This window comes from Schistocerca piceifrons, chromosome 10 (genome assembly GCF_021461385.2).
Source record: "Schistocerca piceifrons isolate TAMUIC-IGC-003096 chromosome 10, iqSchPice1.1, whole genome shotgun sequence".
In the NCBI taxonomy this organism is placed as follows: Eukaryota; Metazoa; Arthropoda; class Insecta; order Orthoptera; family Acrididae; genus Schistocerca; species Schistocerca piceifrons.
The window spans coordinates 100,856,917-100,877,507 of NC_060147.1; the positions used below are offsets into that span (position 1 = coordinate 100,856,917).

The 20,591-nt window shown below is 44.6% G+C and overlaps 1 protein-coding gene across 1 annotated transcript in view; it reads right to left on the bottom strand.

Moving 5' to 3' along the window:
* Nucleotides 1–20,591, bottom strand: part of LOC124718836 (all trans-polyprenyl-diphosphate synthase PDSS1) — a 738,036-nt gene that overhangs the window by 442,336 nt on the left and 275,109 nt on the right. The window contains exon 2 of the mRNA XM_047244458.1: nucleotides 13,125–13,178. Coding sequence (XP_047100414.1) covers nucleotides 13,125–13,178 — 54 coding nt within the window. The remainder of the gene's footprint in view (nucleotides 1–13,124; nucleotides 13,179–20,591) is intronic.

The following is a 20,591-nucleotide window of genomic DNA, read 5'->3' on the forward strand; positions in this document are numbered from 1 at the left end:
ATCACTACGTGGCATGACTCGTCTAATGTCTGAAGTAGTTCTGGAGTGAATTAACACCATGAATCCTGCAGGGGGCTCCATAAATTCGTAAATGTACCAGGGGATGGAGATCTCTTCTGAACAGCACATTGCAAGGCACCCAGATATCCTCAATAAACTTCATGTCTGGAGAGTTTGGTGGCCAGCGGAAGTGCTTGAACTCAGAAGAGTGTTGCTGGAGCACACTCTGTAGCAATTCTGGAAGTGTGGGTGTCGCATTGTCCTGCTGGAATTGCCCAAGTCCGTAGAAATGCACAATGGACATAAATGACTGCAGGTGATCAGACAGAATGCTTATGTACGTGTCATCTGCACGTGTATCTAGACGTATCAGCGGTCCCATATTACTTCAACTACACAAGCCCCACACCATTACAGAGCTTCCACAAGCTCGAACAGTCGCCTGCTGACATGCAGGGTCCATGGATTCATGAGATTGTCTCCATAGCCGTACACCTCGATTCGCTCGATACAATTTGAAACGAGACTCGTCTGACCAGACAACTTGTTTCCCGATGTCAACAGTTCAATGTCGGTACTGACGGGCCCAGGCGAGGCGTATGGCTTTGTGACGTTTAGTCATCGGTTCCGAAAGCCCATATCGATGATATTTCGTTGAATGGTTCGCACGCTGACACTTATTGACGGCCCAGCATTGAAATTTGCAGCAATTTGCGGAAGGGTTGCACTTATGTCACGATGAACGATTCTCTTCATCGTCGTTGGTACTGTTCAAAATGGTTCCAATGGTTCTGAGCACTATGGGTCTTAACATCAGAGGTCATCAGTCCCCTAGACTAACTACTTAAACCAAACTAACCTAAGGACATCACACACATCCATGCCCGAGGCAGGATTCGAACCTGCGACCGTAGGGGTCGAGCTATTTCCGACTGAAGCGTCAAGAATCGCTCGGCCGCAGCGGCCGGCGTTGGTACAGTTTTTGAAGCATTTTTTTCCAGCCGTAGTGATGTCGGAGACTTGATTTTTTTACAGTACACTCGTGGAATGGTCGTACGAGAAAACCCCACTTCATTGCTAATTCGGAGATGCTGTGTCCCATCGCTCGTGCGCCGACTATAGCACCACGTTCCAACTCACTTAAATCTTGATAACCTGCCATTGTAGCAGCAGTGGCCGACCTGACAACTGCGCCAGGCACTTGTTGACTTGTGTAGGCGCTGCCGACTGCAGCGCCGTATTCTGCCTGTTTACATACCTCTGTATTTGAACACGCATGCCTTTACCAGTTTCTTTGGCGCTTCAGTGTACGAGTAGAAGGTCATGAAAAAGAAGCAATAGTCGAGAAGGTGCCGAGACATGGTTGTGGTTTATCCCCAATGTTATTCTTTCTGTACATTGAACACGCATGGAAGGAAACTAGGGAAAAATTTCGATCGGATATTGCAGTTCAGGAAGAAGAAATAAAAACTTATTCGTTTTGTGAATAATATATGCGAACAAGCTTGTTAGAAACTAATGACTGCCAGCGACATTGCAGTTCTATTAGAGGTAGCAAAGGACAGTTCAGAGAAAAGGACAGTGTCTTGATAAGAGGTTATAAGTTGAATATCAACAAAAGTAATGGAAGGATAACACAATATAGCTGAGTTGCATCAGGTGGTGCTGAGGAAATTACACTACGAAATGAGACACTAAACGTGGTAGGTGAATTTGGCTATTTGGGCAGGAAGATAGCCGACGATGGCCTAAGGTAAGAAGATATAAAGCTCAAAATGGCAACAGCAAGCAGCGTGCTTCTGAAAAAGAGGACCATATTAACGTCTAACATAATTTTAAATGACAGGAATTCGTCTGTTGTACAGTGTAGCCTTGAAGCCTTGTACAGAAGTGACAAAAGAAAAAACAGTTAAGGCAAAAAAATGACAATCTTTTGAAAGGTAGGACTACAGAAGGATGCTGAAGATTAGGTGGTAAATTGAGTAACTAATGAAGAGGTAATGCATTGAATTGAGGAAGAAATGTATAGCACTACTTCACTGAAAGAAGGATTCGGTTGATGGGACACATCCTGAGATGTCAAGAAATCAGTGGCTTTTTTTTATTGGAGGGGAGTGATCGGGGGGGGGGGGGAGGGGGTGAATCAGAGGGATACCAAGAGACGAGTATCGTAAGCAGGTTCAGAAGGATGTAGATTGCAGCAATTGTTTGGGGCAGGTTTGCATAGGATGCAGTACCATGGAGAGCTGCATCAAACCGGTCTCCGGTCTGAGTATGACAGAAACAACAAGTTTCGCATGTGATGACGTCCAGCATCAAGAGTGTATCGAGGTGTGGCGACTGAAGTAGGGCACCGACACCACGACAGAGTTTGGGCGGCCACGCCTCTTGCTGGTGGCCGTATTCACCGGGCGGCCCCTTCCAGCACCGCAAAACGCCGCACGTCACAGGCAAGGTTTTGCGACAGGAAGACTTACTCGGCAACAAGCAAACAAAATATTTGTTCTAGAAACCTACAAAATCTCGATGTTGCTTATCTGGTCTTCAGTCCGAAGACTGGTTTCATAGAGCTCTCCATGCTACTCTATCCTGCGAAACCCTCTTCATCTCCGAATAACTACTGCAACCTACATCCCACTATCTGCACTGTATTTCTCTCTTGGTCTTCCTCTACAATTCTTACTCCCCACACTTCCATCAAATACCAAATTGGTGATCCCTTAATGTCTCAGAATGTGTCCTATTAACGATCCCTCAGTTCAGTCAAATTGTGCCACAACGTTGTCTCCCTAATTCTTTTCAATACCTCCAGTCAAGTGATCTACCCATCTAACCTTCAGAATTCGTCTGAAGCACCAGATTGCAAAAGGTTCTATTTATAAACTGTTTAATGTTCATGTTTAACTTCCGTACATGCCTACATTCCAGAGAAATATCCTCAAGACTTCCTAACATTTAGAGCTCTACTCGATGTTAACAAATGTTTCTTCAGAAACGCTTTCCTTGGCATTGCCATCTACATTTTATATTCTCTCTGCTTCGGCCATCATCAGTTACTTTGCTGCCCAAATAGTCAAGTTCGCCTACTACTTTTAAGTAGTAGTAGTAGTAGTAGTAGTAGTAAGTAATCTAATTCCCTCAGCACCGCCTCCTTTAATTGGACTTCATTCCATTACCCTTGTACTACCTTCTGCTCTTGTTCATCTTATATCCTCCTTCGCTATCTCTGACAGAATTACTACGTCCCTGAAATTTAATTCCTACTCCTAATTTTCCTTTAGTTTCCTTTACTGTTTCGTCAATGTAAAAACTTAATAATATCGGACATAGGCTACTACCCTGCCTAACTCCGTTCTCAACCCTGTTTCATGCCAATCGACTTTTACAAACGCAATCTGGTTTCCGTACAAGTTGTCAATACCCTTTCGTTCCCTGCATTTAACCCCTTCAGTACAAATATACATTCTTTTAAAATTTATAGAAAACATAAAACAACAGACGCTGTAATACCCTTGTTCACAAACAGACAAACTTGTTGCCTTAGACTCTATGCTTCCGTGTCTCACATCCGTATCAGTGTCAAAATAGGATTTCCAAATATAATGGTGAGCAAAGCTTCAGGACATAAGTAACTTACGCATGATGTGTCACTGCCATGTACCATAGTTTGTTGAAACTCGGATCATAGATAGAAAGAACTCATAAAGTAGAATAGAGAAGGCACCTGAAAGAAATACGCAATGAGACGAACATAAATAAAGGGCATTTTTATTCGAAGACAATAATTACACTGTAGTCACCGCTATTTATGATGGTTCAAAATGGTTCTAAGCACTATGGGACTTAACATCTGAGGTCATCAGTCCCCTGGACTTAGAACTAATTAAACCTAACTAACCTAAGGACGTCACGCACAACCATGTCCGAGGCAGAATTCGAACCTGCGACCGTAGCAGCAGCGCGGTTCAAGACTGAACCGCCTGGAACCGCTCGACGAAAGTGGCCGGCATTTATGATGGTCCCCTGCTCATTTTAAAAGACAAGAGTTTGTTTTTAACAGGTTGCATGATCACCAAGAACGGCAATGCATGCTCTGAAACATGCTCCCATGCTGATTACAAGTTTGGTAACGTATACTTATATGGATATGGTGTCTGCTCTTTCGGACATGTCTGAAAGAACAGACATCATTGATGACCCGCAGCCGTCTAGGACGAAATTAGAATTATATTAATACCTTCAGCTGCTGACGGGCGATATATCAACGGGGACAGGTGAAAATGTGTGCCCCGATCGGGACTCGAACCCGGGATCTCCTGCTTACATGGCAGACTCTCTATCCATCTGAGCCACCAAGGGCACAGAGGACAGTGCGACTGCATGGACTGTCTCGCGCACGTCTCCCGCGAGACCCACATTCTCACCTTGTATGTCCACACACCTCAACACACTCATTACTCGTGGAAGACATTCTTACCAAGTCCCGTAAGAGTTCGGGGAATGTGTGTACATCCCCACAGAAGAAGAAGGCCATGGCCGGTACTGCCAGAACTATATACTTATGTGGATGTAGTGTCTGTTCTTTCGGTCGGGGCACACATTTTCACCTGTCCCCGTTTATATATCGCCCGTCAGCAGCTGAAGGTGTTAATATAATTCCAAGTTTGGTACCGAGTTCTTGTGGTAGGGCGTTACATTACTCGACCAGTGCGGTTAACACCTACTGGATGGTGGTTAGTCCAGCTGGATGTGCAACAATACGTCTCCGCGACGCATCACACACGTGTGAGGAGAACGGACAGGCCAGTCAATTCGCCGATCTTCCTCTCGTTCCAAAAATTCCTCCACCTGCGCTCTTCGATGCGGTCGCGCATTCTCATCGCTACAAATGGTGTCAGAGCCGAATTTACCCATGAAAAGGGGGACACGGAGGAGAAATACGGTATCATAATAACGCCGACCAATGAGTAAACCGTGTCCAAAAACTTCGACGTCAGTATTCCAATGCAACATTATGCCTCCCAACACCAACGAAACTACAGCTATAAGAAAATGAAACAGCTACAGCCGTCCTTATGATCTTATTTTTTTATTTTGTAGCTGCCAGTTTCGGCGCTTTATGCCATCTTCAGGCTGTAGTTGATGCTGAAGGAGTCAACACGGTCATAACTGTCCGGTATGACTGTGGGGTTTTTGATTTCTCTAGGTGACGAAGGAATGGTAGCATATTATTACAAGAACGATAAAAAAATTACTTTATACATTATACAATTCATTTCCACAGGAATGTGCGGAATATTTACAACTATCTTTGAATATTAAAGCCTAATTTGAGGCATAGATTTGCTACACTCTTCGCTTGAAGTACAAAATCACAGTAACGATTCAATCTAATACATGAGTAACACATGTGTCCTGATATTGTCTGCTTCATCGGAGGTCACGAACTGCGGCGAACGATTCAACATGCGGTTCTATACCGGCCTCCGTGAGGTGGCGCTGGGGAGCTGGGAGAGAGACCGTAGCTTGGCCAGCGCCTCCCATCACTATCTTTTTTGGTATCGATGTAGGGTGCCGACTTTGTTATGGCAACGCCATCTTTGCACGATACTGCAACCTGAACCACAAAAGCGGTCGTGTTTGACATTGTTGGACGTACCTTCATTCGATGAGTGGCGGGAACACGTAACGCACCCAGGAACATTGTCGAATATGATTGTTTAGGTGGTCCAGGTGTTGTGTTGAGAGGAGGCATAATGCATAATGTTTCATGGGTGTACTGGTCTCCGAGCCTTCGAACACAGTACACTCACCCGTCAATGTTATTGTGATTACGCCTACCCCATGTGCGTCTCTTCACGGATGCATTCGATCCTGACTTCATTTTTATGGATGACAGCGGGTGGTCGCATCGAATATCGCGGCTGGAGCAGCTCATAAACGAGAGAATTTCGGCGAACGGAATGGCCTGCAGAGTCAAAACCCATCGATCTCGTGTGAGATGCGTTCGGGACAGGTACTGCAGCCCATGCACATGGACCAACGACCATGCAGCAGTTGTAAATCGCATTGCTAGAAGAATGGAACGCCCTACCAGAATAACTCCGTACCAATCCTGTGGTTGGCATGGCGCATGTTGTACAGCAACACGCATGGCTGTCCGTGGTTATCACATTAGCTCCCAAATTAGCTCCCATGTCCTTAAAATATCAATTCACAAAATGACCCAAGTCCCTCCACAAGTAGTAATTACGAAAAATAAATAAAGGTAAATATCTAGTACAGAAAAAGAAAAGAAAAGGAAAATTTAATTATAAATTTTAGAGACATGGGAAGGGGGAAAACTGTAAAAATATTAAAATATTAGTTTCCCAATACGTAAGAAAATCAATATTATAGTCATAGAACGTAGGTCTGGGACACCAAAGATAGTGTTTATTAAAGTATAAATAGCCATACGTTGTAATTATGATACTCCAGTCTCTAGTCTGTTCTAGTTCGGAAGTTATTTAGGACGTACAGCTTTAAAGAACAACAACTGGGACTTTATTAAACGGGGATCAAGAATAGGTCGTGACATTGTTATTGAGGATGGTCAATTCAAGACTTTAAATTGGACATTTATCAGATTAGATAAACGGGAAGGTGAATAGTAATCTCTTTGGCTTTAATGTCAATTCGTGTGAATATTTAAACGCTTTACTGAATTGAGAGTTTTAACCGGATTCGGACTTTGAATTGTGATAGTGGGAAACTTTAACTTCACGCGACTAGTGGTCATTGTTAATGACTGTTTGCGGATATTAAATAAAAATAACTTATTTACCGACAGTGACAGGATATTGTCTAACATCTCTGATGCTAGCGGGAATCCTACTTAGACATCTAATTAAAGACCTTTTTTGAACGAGATTGTATGAGTGAACCTATTTATAAATAATTCTTGTCAATAAACTGACGTTGTTAATTTGAAACATAATACAAGTCTTGAACATTAATTTAACTTAGATTAATAAACGTTAAGGTTACGTGATCTATGCCAAGAACAAACTAGCGATTCGTAACTAAAACAACTGAACGAAAAGTTAAAGTATCGTCGTCTGTAAACATTGATAGTAAAGCTACTAAAGATTTTTTCTCTCAGAGTTGGGAAGCCTATACGTGTAGTGATCCACGTTTAACATTGTGTTTTAAAAGTAATCAAACTGATACTTAGCCGGGACAATATTACATAAAAGTAAAACCCTTCAATGACAGTCAATGCGTAGAAAATAAAATCAAACTTTCACCTATTAGACGAAAGAGCGAAAACAGAAAAAGGGCTGCTACACACACTCCCTAACATAAAGCATGTCCAATATTAGATAACGTCCACAGGACCAAAATAAATGGCGGTGACGCCAGTACAATTACTGTCTTTAAATAAAACTGTCATTTAAGTTCGTCTGAGTATTTCTTTCAGTTACCTTATGTACTATACTGTAGCACTTCTTTCCTTCTATGGTCCAAGTTTCGTATAGCTGTGTTACATGGCAGCGACAAATCGTGAAAAAAGATAGTTTCGCGCGTAAGTTTTGCACAAGAGGATAGATCAAGACAACTAAATTTACGTCATTTAGCAAAGGCTATAGATCTGTCTAGTTGTCGTCCGCAGCTCGTGGTTGTGCGGTAGCGTTCTCGCTTCCGGCGCCCGGGTTCCCGGGTTCGATTCCCGGCGGGGTCAGGGATTTTCTCTGCCTCGTGATGACTGGGTGTTGTGTGCTGTCCTTAGGTTAGTTAGGTTTAAGTAGTTCTAAGTTCTAGGGGACTGATGACCACAGATGTTAAGTCCCATAGTGCTCAGAGCCATTTGAACCATTTGTCTAGTTGTCAACATTCTACACAAGAAACAGAGAGGAAAGATCTTGCCTCTCTGCAGTAACAGACATGTCTAAAATCAACTGGATATAAACGCAGGTCACCCAACAAATTAGCCAACTCTTTAATCTCGGAACCATAAGACTTCAATTTATGTAAGAAACATCACAGTTTATATCTCATTTAACTGCAAGGAGGAAACGGATTTCTTTGATTTACGCACTGAAGAGCCAAAGAAACTCGTACAACTGTGTAATAACGTGTAGGGCCCCCGAGAGCACGCAAAAGTGTCGCAACACGACGTGGCATGGACTCGACTAATGTCTAAAGTAGTGCTAGAGGGAAATGACACCATGCATCCTGCAAGTCTGTCCATAAATCCGTAAGATACGAGGGGGTGGAGATCTCTTTTGAACAGGTTGCCAGGCGTCCCAGATATGCTCAACAATGTTCATGTCCGAGCAGTTTGGTGGCCAGCGCAACTGTTTAAACTCAGGGTGTTACTGGAGCCACTCTGTAGCAATTCTGGACGTGTGAGGTCACAATGTCCTGCTGGAATTGTCCAAGTCCGTCGGAATTCACAATAGACAGGTATGGAAATGGAAATGAGCGTTTGGCGTCATTGGCCGGGAGGCCCCTCGCGGGGCAGGTCCGGCCGCCATATCGCAGGTCTTATTACATTCGGCGCCACATTGGGCGACCTGCACGCCGGATGGGGATGAAATGATGATGAACACAACACAACACCCAGTCCCTGAGCGGAGAAAATCTCCGACCCAGCCGGGAATCGAACCCGGGCCCAGAGGACGGCAATCCGTCACGCTGACCATTCAGCTACTGGGGCGGACACAATAGACAGGTGACCAGACAGGATGCTTACGTACGTCTCACCTGTCAGAGTCGTATTTAGACGTATCAGGTGTCCCACATCGCTAATCCTGCACACGCCCCACATCATTACAGAGCCTCCACCAACTTCAACAGTGCCCTGGTGCCATGCGGGGTCCATTGATTCATGAGGGTGTCACCATGCCCGTACACGTCCATCCACTCGATACAATTTGAAACGAGTGTCGTCCGATTGGCAACATGTTTCCAGTCATCGGCAGTCCAATGACGGTGTTGACGTACCTAGGCAAGGCGTTAAATTTTTTGTCGTGCAGTCATCGAGGGTACACGAGTGGGCCTTCGGTTCCGAAAGTCCTTATCGATGATGTCTCTTTGAACGGTTCGCACGCTGACACTTGGTGATGGCCTTGCACTGAAACTGCAGCATTTTGCGGAAGGGTTGCACTTTTGCCACGTTGAAGGATTCTCTTCAGTCGTCGTTGGTCCCGTTCTAGCAGGATCATTTTCCGGGGATTTTATGTTTTACCGGATACCTGATGTTCATGGTACGCTCGTGAAATGGTCGTACGAGAAAATTCCCACTTCATCGCTACCTCGGAGATGCTGTGTTCCACCGCTCTTGCGCCGACCATAACACCACGCACAAACACACTTAACTCTCGATAACCTGCCATTGACCAGCAGCAACCAATCTGACAGCTGCGCCAGGGTCTTGTTGTCCCGTATAGGCGTTGCCGACTGCAGCGCCGTATGCTGCCCGTTTACATATCTCTGTATTTGAATACACATGCCTATACCAGCTTCTTTGGCGCGTCAGTGTACAGTAATTTATAATGTAGGGATCGATTACTCATTACAATGTTCACATTGCCGGTTTCGGCATCTTTATCTGTGAAGGTACAAGTTAACTGGAATTTTTACCGAGGGAAGGCAACATCACAGGCATCCCAGTCACGGTTTACGGCATTTCGGTGTCAAGGCGTTCACGGCACTGTTAACGTGGCCCAAACGTGAAACCTGCTCCGTTCTTATCTCAAGAAATTGTGCTTTGTCAGGTCTAATTGTCTTCCATTTCTCTCGCTACTTCTTGTTCCGTTATGCTTCCCGATGCGTAGAGCTGCAAAATCTTAATTCAGTTATGGAAGTAAAACTGAAGTTTTACATCCCGCCGACGAAGGTGTCATTAGTAACAGACCACAAATTCGGATACGGGTGTGGTTTGGTGGTGTGGGTGTGAGCACGGGGGAGGAGGGTGATTATCAGCCTTGTCCTTTCCAAGGGATGTAACCTAGCATACGCCATTAAGTTATTTAGTGTAACGACCAAAATTTGGTTGGGAATGAACACTTCTTAAAGTGAGAATTACGTTCAAGCTTCATTCATCTATTTTATATAATCACTAAAGAACGCGGACATACCCTAACTTCGATTGACAATATAACGAAACAGAGGATGGTTATAATTAAAATTACTCTATAGGAGTCAGTGTAGACGGACAAATGTTTACCGTATGGAAATTTGTGGTAAGGACTATAGGACCAAACTGCTGAGGTCATCGGTCCCTAGGCTTACGGACTACTTAATCTAACTAACTTAAGCTAAGGAGAAAACACACACACACACACACACACACACACACACACACACACACACACACATACATTCCCGAGGGAGGACTCGAAGCTCCGAAGGGGGGAGCTGCTGGAACCTTGACAAGACGCCTCAGACCGCACGGCTACCCCGCGCGGCTTACCGTACGGGTATCCAACTTTATAGGAATGATGTTCAGACTGTGAGCTGCAGGACTGGCGATGTCAACAATGTTAGTGTCATGCCTTGCCGTTAGGTGTCTGTGCTGGCACAGCGACGTAGGGGTGAAACACAAGCATCAGTGGCCACAACAATTGCAGACAATCTACATGAATCTGGACACGATGAGAAGGGCTTCACTGTTTTATCACAACAACAGCAATAGTGCTGCTGCTCTTCGCGAATATCGATACATTAAGGGAATACTGAGTTGTCCTGATTCCGCAGGAAATTTCTCCTGGAAGCAGTCGATGACTAACTGCGCCACAAACTGTTGAAGAAGTTACTGTGCCATGGCTGACAATGCTGGACGCAAGTGCGATCTCCAAGTAGTGCACGAACTGTGTCACCACCGCTTAACATTTCATGGTCCATCTTTCGAAAAATGTTGCGAATAACTGTGAAATGGTATCTCTAGTGCGGTTCCAGACTGTCGTTGATGCAGATGGTCTAACCTTGTGCAGTGTTTGTAACCTGGGATCGTAAACATGGTACGCAATTAATAAATGTTACAGTCTCATGTGGAAATTAAAATGTGTTACTTTTAATGGTTTATTCGTTATTGCTCTTTCGCATGTTCCTATAAATGTTTCCACAAAGCTTCTACGATCACTCCTTTTTCTTTGGGGCCCTCTCAAGCACCGAAAGTTTAATTATATTCACCCTTTAATTTCGTCAGTAGATACTTACCACTCTCCAACAAGAACATCGACGGAAGATAGCGATTATTAAAAATCTACATTGCTGATAATTTCCCGAGTATTTACAGCTACACTGAAGCTCAAAAGAAACTGGTATAGGCATGCGAATTCAAATAGAGATACATGTAAACAGGCAGAATATGGCGCTGCGGTCGGCAACGCCTACATAAAGAAACACGTGTCTGGCGCAGTTGTTAGATCGGTTACTGCTGTTAGAATGGCAGGCCATCAAGATTTACGTGAGTTTGAACGTGATGTTATAGTCGGCGCACGAGCGATGGGACACAGCATCTCCATGGTCGCGATGAAGTGGGAATTTTCCCGTACGGCCATTTCACGAGTGTACCGTGAATATCAGGAATCCGGTAAAACATAAAATCTCCGACATCGCTGCGGCCGGAAAATGATCCTGCAAGAACGGGACCAACGACGACTGAAGAGAGTCCTTCAGCATGGCAGAACTGCAATCCTTCCGCAAATTGCTGCAGATTTGAAGGCTGGACCATCAACAAGTGTCAGCGTGCGAACCATTCAACGAAAAATCATCGACATGGGCATCGGAGCCCTTGATGACTGCACGACACAAAGTTTTAGGCCTCGCCTGGACCCGTCAACATGGACATTGGACTGTTGATGACTGTAAACATGTTGCCTGGTCGGACGAGTCTCGTTTTAAATTGTATCGAGCAGATGGACGTGTACGGGTGTGGAGACAACCTCATGAATCCATGGACCCTGCAAATCAGCAGGGAACTATTCAACATGGTGGAGGCACTGTAATGGTGTGGGACGTGTGCAGTGAGTGATATGGGACCCCTGATACGTCCAGATACGACTCTGACAAGTGACACGTACATAATCATCCTGTCTGATCACCTGCATCGATTCATGTCCACTCTGCATTCCGACGGGCAGTTCTAGCAGAACAATTGCTGCAGAGTGGCTCCAGGAACACTCTTCCGCTGGCCACCAAACTCCCTAGACATGAACATTATTGAGCATATATGGTATGTCTTGCAACCTGTTCAGAAGAGATCTCCACACCCTCGTACTCTTACGGGTTTATGGAAAGCCCTGCAGGATGCATGGTGTCAGTTCCCTCCAGCACTACTCCAGACATTAGTCGAGTCCATGTCACGTCGTGTTGTGGCAGTTGTACTTGATCGCGGGGTCCTACACGATATTAGGGAAGTGCACCAGTTTCTTTGGTTCTGCAGTGTATATACTAACGGCTCTGCAATCACAGGCAACGACGGAGCGCGTTGCGCGTTGCGATGCCCGAGCACCGCGCATTGCGAGTTCTAGTTTTTGTGCGCAAGTCACAGCTTCACTTTCAGCCTTCATATTACTTACAGAACCTCACAACAAAATATAATCTGAATTTAAGGAATTTAATAGGTTGCTCCAAGATATCTAGAAACAGTCCGACTCAAGAAAAATAATCCATTGCTAATGGAAGCCACCAAGCAAATCGATAATCTTGGGAAGAACTCAAAATTTATGTCGATCAACGAACAAGCGGCCATTATTTTCATTGTGTTCGTTGATTCTTTGCCGACGGACTAATTGTATAAATGGTTCTCGGGCGAGACGTCGGATGTCATCGTGAAATTACCACACACTATATCATCGTCGCATCTGATCCATATCTTCAGTTACACCATGAAATACTGTGGGAATCTCACCTGCAACGTCTAGCTAGAGATCAATTTTTACATTAAATATAATGAAATGTAGGTGACCTGGTGAAGACCTACACTCAAAACGGCATATTTATCATCGACACGCTTCAAAGGAAAATATTATTAACACACACAGCCAGACATCGCAGCGAAACTTGGAGCCACGCTTATTGCTCTTCCAGAAAAAAATAGACACGAGACCGGAATCTGTGAACTGGTTACTCACCATTGCCGCCACGTCGCCGCTACACCTCTTTGTCTCCGCGAAGGCAGGCGCGCCCTGGAACACAAGACGGGAGGGCAATGAGGAAACACAAGTAGCAAGCCCGCATCACGCGTAGATTGAGAAAACGAGTCAGGCTCGCTTGAAAGTACCACAACGGTCACGCAGTCACCGACTTATCCGACACTGGAATGCTTATTTAAGCAGAGAACAGCATAATAATTGCACGAAATTTCTGTCTATCGCCGCGCGGTAAGAGGCGCCTTGCCACGATTCGCGCGCCTCTCCTTGACGTAGCTTCGAGTCCCCCTTCCAGCATGCGTGCGTGTGTTGCCCTTAGCGTAAGTTAGTTTGATTAAGCAGAGTATAAGCCTAGGGACGGATGACCTCAGCAGTATGGTCCCATAGGAACTTACCACCATCCACTTCTACACTACTGGACACTAAAATTGCTATGCCAAGAAGAAATGCAGATGATAAACAGGTATTTATTGGACAAATATATTATACTAAAACTGACATGTGATTACATTTTCACGCAATTTGGGTGCGTAGATCCTGAGAAATCAGTACCCAGAATAACCACCTCTGGCCGTTATATCGGCCTTGATACGCCTGGGCATTGAGTCAAACAGAGCTTTGATGACGTCTACAGGTAGAGCTGCCCATGCAGTTTCAACACGATACCACAGTTCATCAAGAGTAGTGATTGGCATATTGTGACGAGCCAGTAGCTCGGCCACCATTGACCAGACGTTTTCAATTGGTGAGAGATATGGAGAATGTGCTGGCCAGGGCAGCAGTCGAACATTTTCTGCACCCAGAAAGGCCCGTACAGGACCTCCAGCATACGGTCGAGCATTATCCTGCTGAAATGTAGGATTTCGCAGGGATCGAATGAAGGGTAGAGCCACAGGTCGTAACACATCTGAATTGTAACGTCCACTGTTCAAACTGCCGTCAATGCGAACAAGATATGACCGAGACGTGTAACTAATGGCACCCCATACCATCACGCCGGGTGATATCCTAGTATGGCGATGACGAATACACGGTTCCAATGTGCGTTCACCGTGATGTCGCCAAACACGGATGCAACCATCATTATGCTGTAAACAGGATTCATACCAAAAAATCACGTTTTGCCCAGGTTCGTAGTTGAGTACACCATCGCAGGCGCTCCTGTCTGTGATGTAGCGTCAAGGGTAACCGCAGCCACTGTCTCCGAGCTGATAGTCCATGCTGCTGCAAACGTCGTCGAACTGTTCGTGCAGATGGTTGTTGTCTTGCAAACGTCCCCATCTGTTGACTCAGGCATCGAGACGTGGCTGCACGATCCGTTACAGCCATGCGGATAAGATGCCTGTCATCTCGACTGCTAGTGATAACGAGGCCGTTGGCATCCAGCACGGCGTTCCGTATTACCCTCCTGAACCCACCGAATCCATATTCTGCTAACAGTCATTGGATCTCGACCAACGCGAGCATCAATGTCGCGATACGAGAAACCGCAATCGCGATAGGCTACAATCCGACCTTTATCAGTCGGAAACGTGATGGTACGCATTTCTCCTCCTTACTCGAGGCATCACAACAACGTTTGACCAGGCAACGCCGGTCAACTGCTGTTTGTGTACGAGAAATCAGTTGGAAACTTTCCTCATGTCAGCACGTTGTAGGTGTCGCCACCGGCGCCAACCTTGTGTGAATGCTCTGAAAAGCTAACCATTTGCATATCACAGTATCTTCTTCCTGTCGGTTAAATTTCGCGTCTTTAGCACGTCATCTTCGTGGTGTAGCAATTTTAATGGCCATTAGTGCATTTATCAACAAAATACGCCCATCGTTCTGCAGGATTTGTCACCGGGAAAAATGGCGCCATTTTGTGTATTTGGTCACTTAAACTGTCCATCCAATGAGAACTAGGGGAGGAAGACTGTAAAAATGCACTCGGTGTTGCACTTCTTACCTAAAGCTTAACATCGAAGCTTCCTTTCTTTCTTTTTTAAATAAAACTGGTTGACTGAGCAACCCACTGTCAAATCGCCACACCCTCCACACACGTCGAATAGTAGTTTGGACACCCAGATATGGGCAGCAGACAGAAGCGTTGTGATGCTATGGCGTCTCCTGCACCAGCATCAGAACAAGTATGAAGCCCGCTGCGTGTTTCCGTCGCTGGCAGGGGAGTGCAGTGTGGTTTAACGTCCTCTCGCTCTCCTTACTCGCCGTATGGCGATTCCGCCCTCCCAATTAACTGGATAGGTTGTTTAATTCTTGAATTTTAATCATGTCACTTAAGTGAAATCTTCGAAGTACAGTTCGTTAATATACCAGAGGAATGCAGGCCTCTGCGTGTACTTCACTATAGTGACCTTCAGCAGCGATACCTCCCTTTCATTAACAGCCACATTCGTTTTCCGACGTTTCCTTGTATTGATTACAAAGTTTGAGAATGGACTCTTATTGTCCTCCTGGCTGCCGATTGGCAATCGCTCGTTTCACTGATGGTGGCAAAGGCAAACAGAAAAAAATTTGGAAATTTGTGGTAAGGTCGTATGGGACCAAATTGCTGAGGTCATCGGTCCCTAAGCTTACACACTATTTAATCTAACTTAAACTGACTGACGGTAAGGACGACACATACCACACATATTCGAGGGAGGACTCAAACCTCCGACGGGGGGAGCCGCGCGGACCGTGACACGACGCCTGAGACCGCGCAGCTATCCCGCGCGGCGACAACACAAAAATAGCTTCGTTGTTTCTCTTCATGCTGGATTACTTTGTACGCCGGGTTTAGTTTTAGGTTGTATTTCAGAACCGTTTCAGTCCGGCAATGTAGCAGTTTACAGATCAACGTCGTATGAACACCACTTCAGGGACGCCAAAATCTTAGTTAATCTGCTGTTGACTGATTTTTCGTCGCTTCTTGGCAGGACAACATAATTAAAAATGAAAAACACAATATTTTGTACGTTCTACTGCATTAATTTTCTTAGCTAACCGGTATTCGGCTTGCAATGCTACAGGCTGGCCATTCGTATAATAATTAGTATTGTATCTACAGGGTGTTTCAAAAATGACCGGTATATTTGAAACGGCAATAAAAACTAACGAGCAGCGATAGAAATACACCGTTTGTTGCATTATGCTTGGGACAACAGTACATTTTCAGGCAGATAAACTTTCGAAATTACAGTAGTTACAATTTTCAACAACAGATGGCGCTGCGGTCTGGGAAACTCTATAGTACGATATTTTCCACATATCCACCATGCGTAGCAATAATATGGCGTAGTCTCTGAATGAAATTACCCGAAACCTTTGACAACGTGTCTGGCGGAATGGCTTCACATGCAGATGAGATGTACTGCTTAAGCTGTTCAATTGTTTCTGGATTCTGGCGGTACACCTGGTCTTTCAAGTGTCCCCACAGAAAGAAGTCACAGGGGTTCATGTCTGGCGAATAGGGAGGCCAATCCACGCCGCCTCCTGTATGTTTCGGATAGCCCAAAGCAATCACACGATCATCGAAATATTCATTCAGGAAATTAAAGACGTCAGCCGTGCGATGTGGCTGGGCACCATCTTGCATAAACCACGAGGTATTCGCAGTGTCGTCTAAGGCAGTTTGTACCGCCACAAATTCACGAAGAATGTCCAGATAGCGTGATGCAGTAATCGTTTCGGATCTGAAAAATGGGCCAATGATTCCTTTGGAAGAAATGGCGGCCCAGAGCAGTACTTTTTGAGGATGCAGGGACGATGGGACTGCAACATGGGGCTTTTCGGTTCCCCATATGCGCCAGTTCTGTTTATTGACGAAGCCGTCCAGGTAAAAATAAGCTTCATCAGTAAACCAAATGCTGCCCACATGCATATCGCCGTCATCAATCCTGTGCACTATATCGTTAGCGAATGTCTCTCGTGCAGCAATGGTAGCGGCGCTGGGGGGTTGCCGCGTTTGAATTTTGTATGGATAGAGGTGTAAACTCTGGCGCATGAGACGATACGTGGACGTTGGCGTCATTTGGACCGCAGCTGCAACATGGCGAACGGAAACCCGAGGCCGCTGTTGGATCACCTGCTGCACTAGCTGCGCGTTGCCCTCTGTGGTTGCCGTACGCGGTCGCCCTACCTTTCCAGCACGTTCATCCGTCACGTTCCCAGTCCGTTGAAATTTTTCAAACAGATCCTTTATTGTATCGGTTTTCGGTCCTTTGGTTACATTAAACCTCCGTTGAAAACTTAGTCTTGTTGCAACAACACTGTGTTCTAGGCGGTGGAATTCCAACACCAGAAAAATCCTCTGTTCTAAGGAATAAACCATGTTGTCTACAGCACACTTGCACGTTGTGAACAGCACACGCTTACAGCAGAAAGACGACGTACAGAATGGCGCACCCACAGACTGCGTTGTCTTCTATATCTTTCACATCACTTGCAGCGCCATCTGTTGTTGAAAATTGTAACTACTGTAATTTCGAAAGTTTGTCTGCCTGAAAATGTACTGTTGTCCCAAGCATATTGCAACAAACGGTGTATTTCTATCGCTGCTCGTTTAGTTTTTATTGCCGTTTCAAATATACCAGTCATTTTTGAAACACCCTGTATCTTCTACACATATATAATGTCCTATGTCGTGGTCCCATTACCTTGTTTGGGCATATCTAGGGAACTATTCCAGGGATTTTGAGAGGTTCTCTCTAACATATAGACCGATTCACGGGGAAGGTTTTGTACGTAATTAATAAATATTTCGTGCAAACTGGATGATCTATGAAAACGATGCCACTGTCATCCAGTGGTGAATGGGAGAACTCCTCAAACGTCCATACAAATATAAATTAAAATGTGGCGTATCGTTTTTCTGTCTGTATGTGAAAGCTAATCAGCTTAACTGCTGTAGGGATTTCGATGCGATTTTTGCTAATACATAGGCTTTGTGAGTACAGGAGACAGGCGTAAGGCTGCCGACTGTAGTACCGGGGCTGGTGGGACCTATTGCCAAATTCCTGAACAACCTGTTATAATGGACGTATCAGATATTAAGCCTGTAAGAACAGATTATTTGGTATATAGTTGTTCTTTAATGCAGGGTAAGGTCATACAGGGAAAGTAGCGCACACCAAACTGGCAAGTTGGGCGGCCGACAAGTGGCTGTCACTCGCGCCGACTTCGTTGCAGTCGGCCAGACCAGTCAAACAGTAGCTCACAGCCACTACCACTGCCATGATATCTCTCTCCAAAAGTGCCTTCTGAGAACTTTTCTGGCGCGCATAGCTGGACTCGTTTACGTTATGCGAAACTGACGATATTATATGGCTAACGTTGTTTTCCGAATTTAACCCTTTCGGTCATGGCGTCCTCATGTAAGGACATACCACATAAATGCTTAATGCATTAAAAGTCGTTAAATTTTACCATTTATGATTGTTGTACTCATATTGTCACAAGCAGAGAGTTTATTTGAGAGCGGTGTCGACATCTCGTGTCGATCTGTGGTACCACAAAACAAAACTGAATGCGCACAGTCACATAGACGCTCCCCAGTGATCTTTGTACCTTCCCTCAGCAGGTTAATATCTTCTGTGTTTAGGTAAAAAAAACTATTTGTGCATAGAAACGTGCATTCTTGAAGGTGAAAACTAAACGAAAAGTGACATATTTATAACTTTACGCTGTCTCCAAATGAGGACATTGTGATTGACAGGTTGTAATAGCATAGAACTTTAGGACATTATTTCGCTGTCTCTTTAGTCATCTTACGGTGATTTCACAATGCCCCGAGTCTAAGATAGACGAAGGTCACTTACAGAAGAAGAAGTTATAGAGCTCCTTAATTCATCTGAACTTGACGATGTATCCGATGATCCTGAGGACAATGATGGAGGTAATGTTAGACGTTTTATACCATACGGTATGCTGTAAGCTGAGCAGCCTAGACGCAAAGCTCGCTAACTGCATGGTAAGTGACACTGAGATAATCACGAAACACTCTTCCCATCCAAACGACAATGAACTGGCAGCGACAATGTTATCGTTGCGTACGAATTTGTTACAGCGCAACCAGTCTAAAACTGAATAAGAAAAATACCTACTCTAATCGTAACATACTGAAAGGTAGCTTTGAATGTCCATATTGGTAAGTCTATGTCTGTTCACGTGCAGGGCGACAGCCACGCCTATTGGGCATTTAGCGGGCTTTGCACTCGAAGACAACGTGCAGTTAGCTGCTTTTGAAACCGAACACGATTTTCAACAGCCATGTTTACTCATGCAGTTGACATTGCATGTGTAAATGCATGCACTGAGTACAAGAAAAACGTGTTAGAATTAGGTGTTCCTAACACTTTAGGGCAACTGTGGTCAAAGTACTGACAAAAATAGGTAAGCCAGCTGCCAGGAAAAGGGGGTGTCCCACTAGTGAGAGTCCAATGCCATCTCCAAGTACTTCAAAACGAGTCAATGCGGAAATTCGTCCAGAATCTGATGTTTGTGTGGACAACGTTGTGCGGCCTCCAGTGGTCAGTGACAAAAAAAAAAATCATTTGACAGGTGCAAGAAAACCCAATTTTTATGTGTAAAAATGTAACATTCTCTTGCGTCTGGATAGAAAAAAATGTTTCTTTGATTATCATTCTTCACAAGTGTCACACTATAGTTTATTTATATAATCATTAAGTAAGCTTTGTTCAACTTATGTATTTTTATGAAATAAAATCAAATAAAATACTTTGAGTTTTCTACTTCTACTGCACCCACTTGAACACAAAGTCCTCCCTTGGGGGGCACCTAGGAATAATTTATACATCTGAAAAATCATAATTTAATTCGAAGAACTGGACAGCAAAGCCACTATTCAGGAAAAAATAATTCGTGACAGAAGGAGTTAAATCAAAACTCCAGGCAGTGACCCGTAAACGAAATTATCGTTACGCCTGAGAAGTCGTCCGGTCATACACATCTGCACTGCACTGAGGTGATAAAAGATGTGTGATGCTGAAGTTTTTTACTGCATGAACAACGAAAATGAAGTACACGATAAACTTCTTTCTTTTCATCATTCTGTGGGTGGGTATCAGCTATAAAAAGTTTCGAAGGCCTGTTAAATTACGTGTGAAGTGTGCTGGACGCTGCTCATTTTCAAATAATGTATGATTATACAGTGAGGTGACAAAAGTCACAGGATGGCGATTGCACATATTTAGTTGGTGATAATAGCGCATGCACAAGCGAAACAAGGGCAGTCCATCGCCGGATCTGTCATTTGTACTCAAGTAATTCATATGAAAAGGTTTACGACGCGATTATGTTCCCATGACGGGAATTAACAGACTTTGAAAGTGGAATGTTGGTTGAAGCTAGACGCATGGAACATCCCATTTCGGAAATAGTTAGGGAATTAAATATTCTGAAATCCACATTGTCAAGAGAGTGCCAAGAATTCAAAATTTCAGACATAAT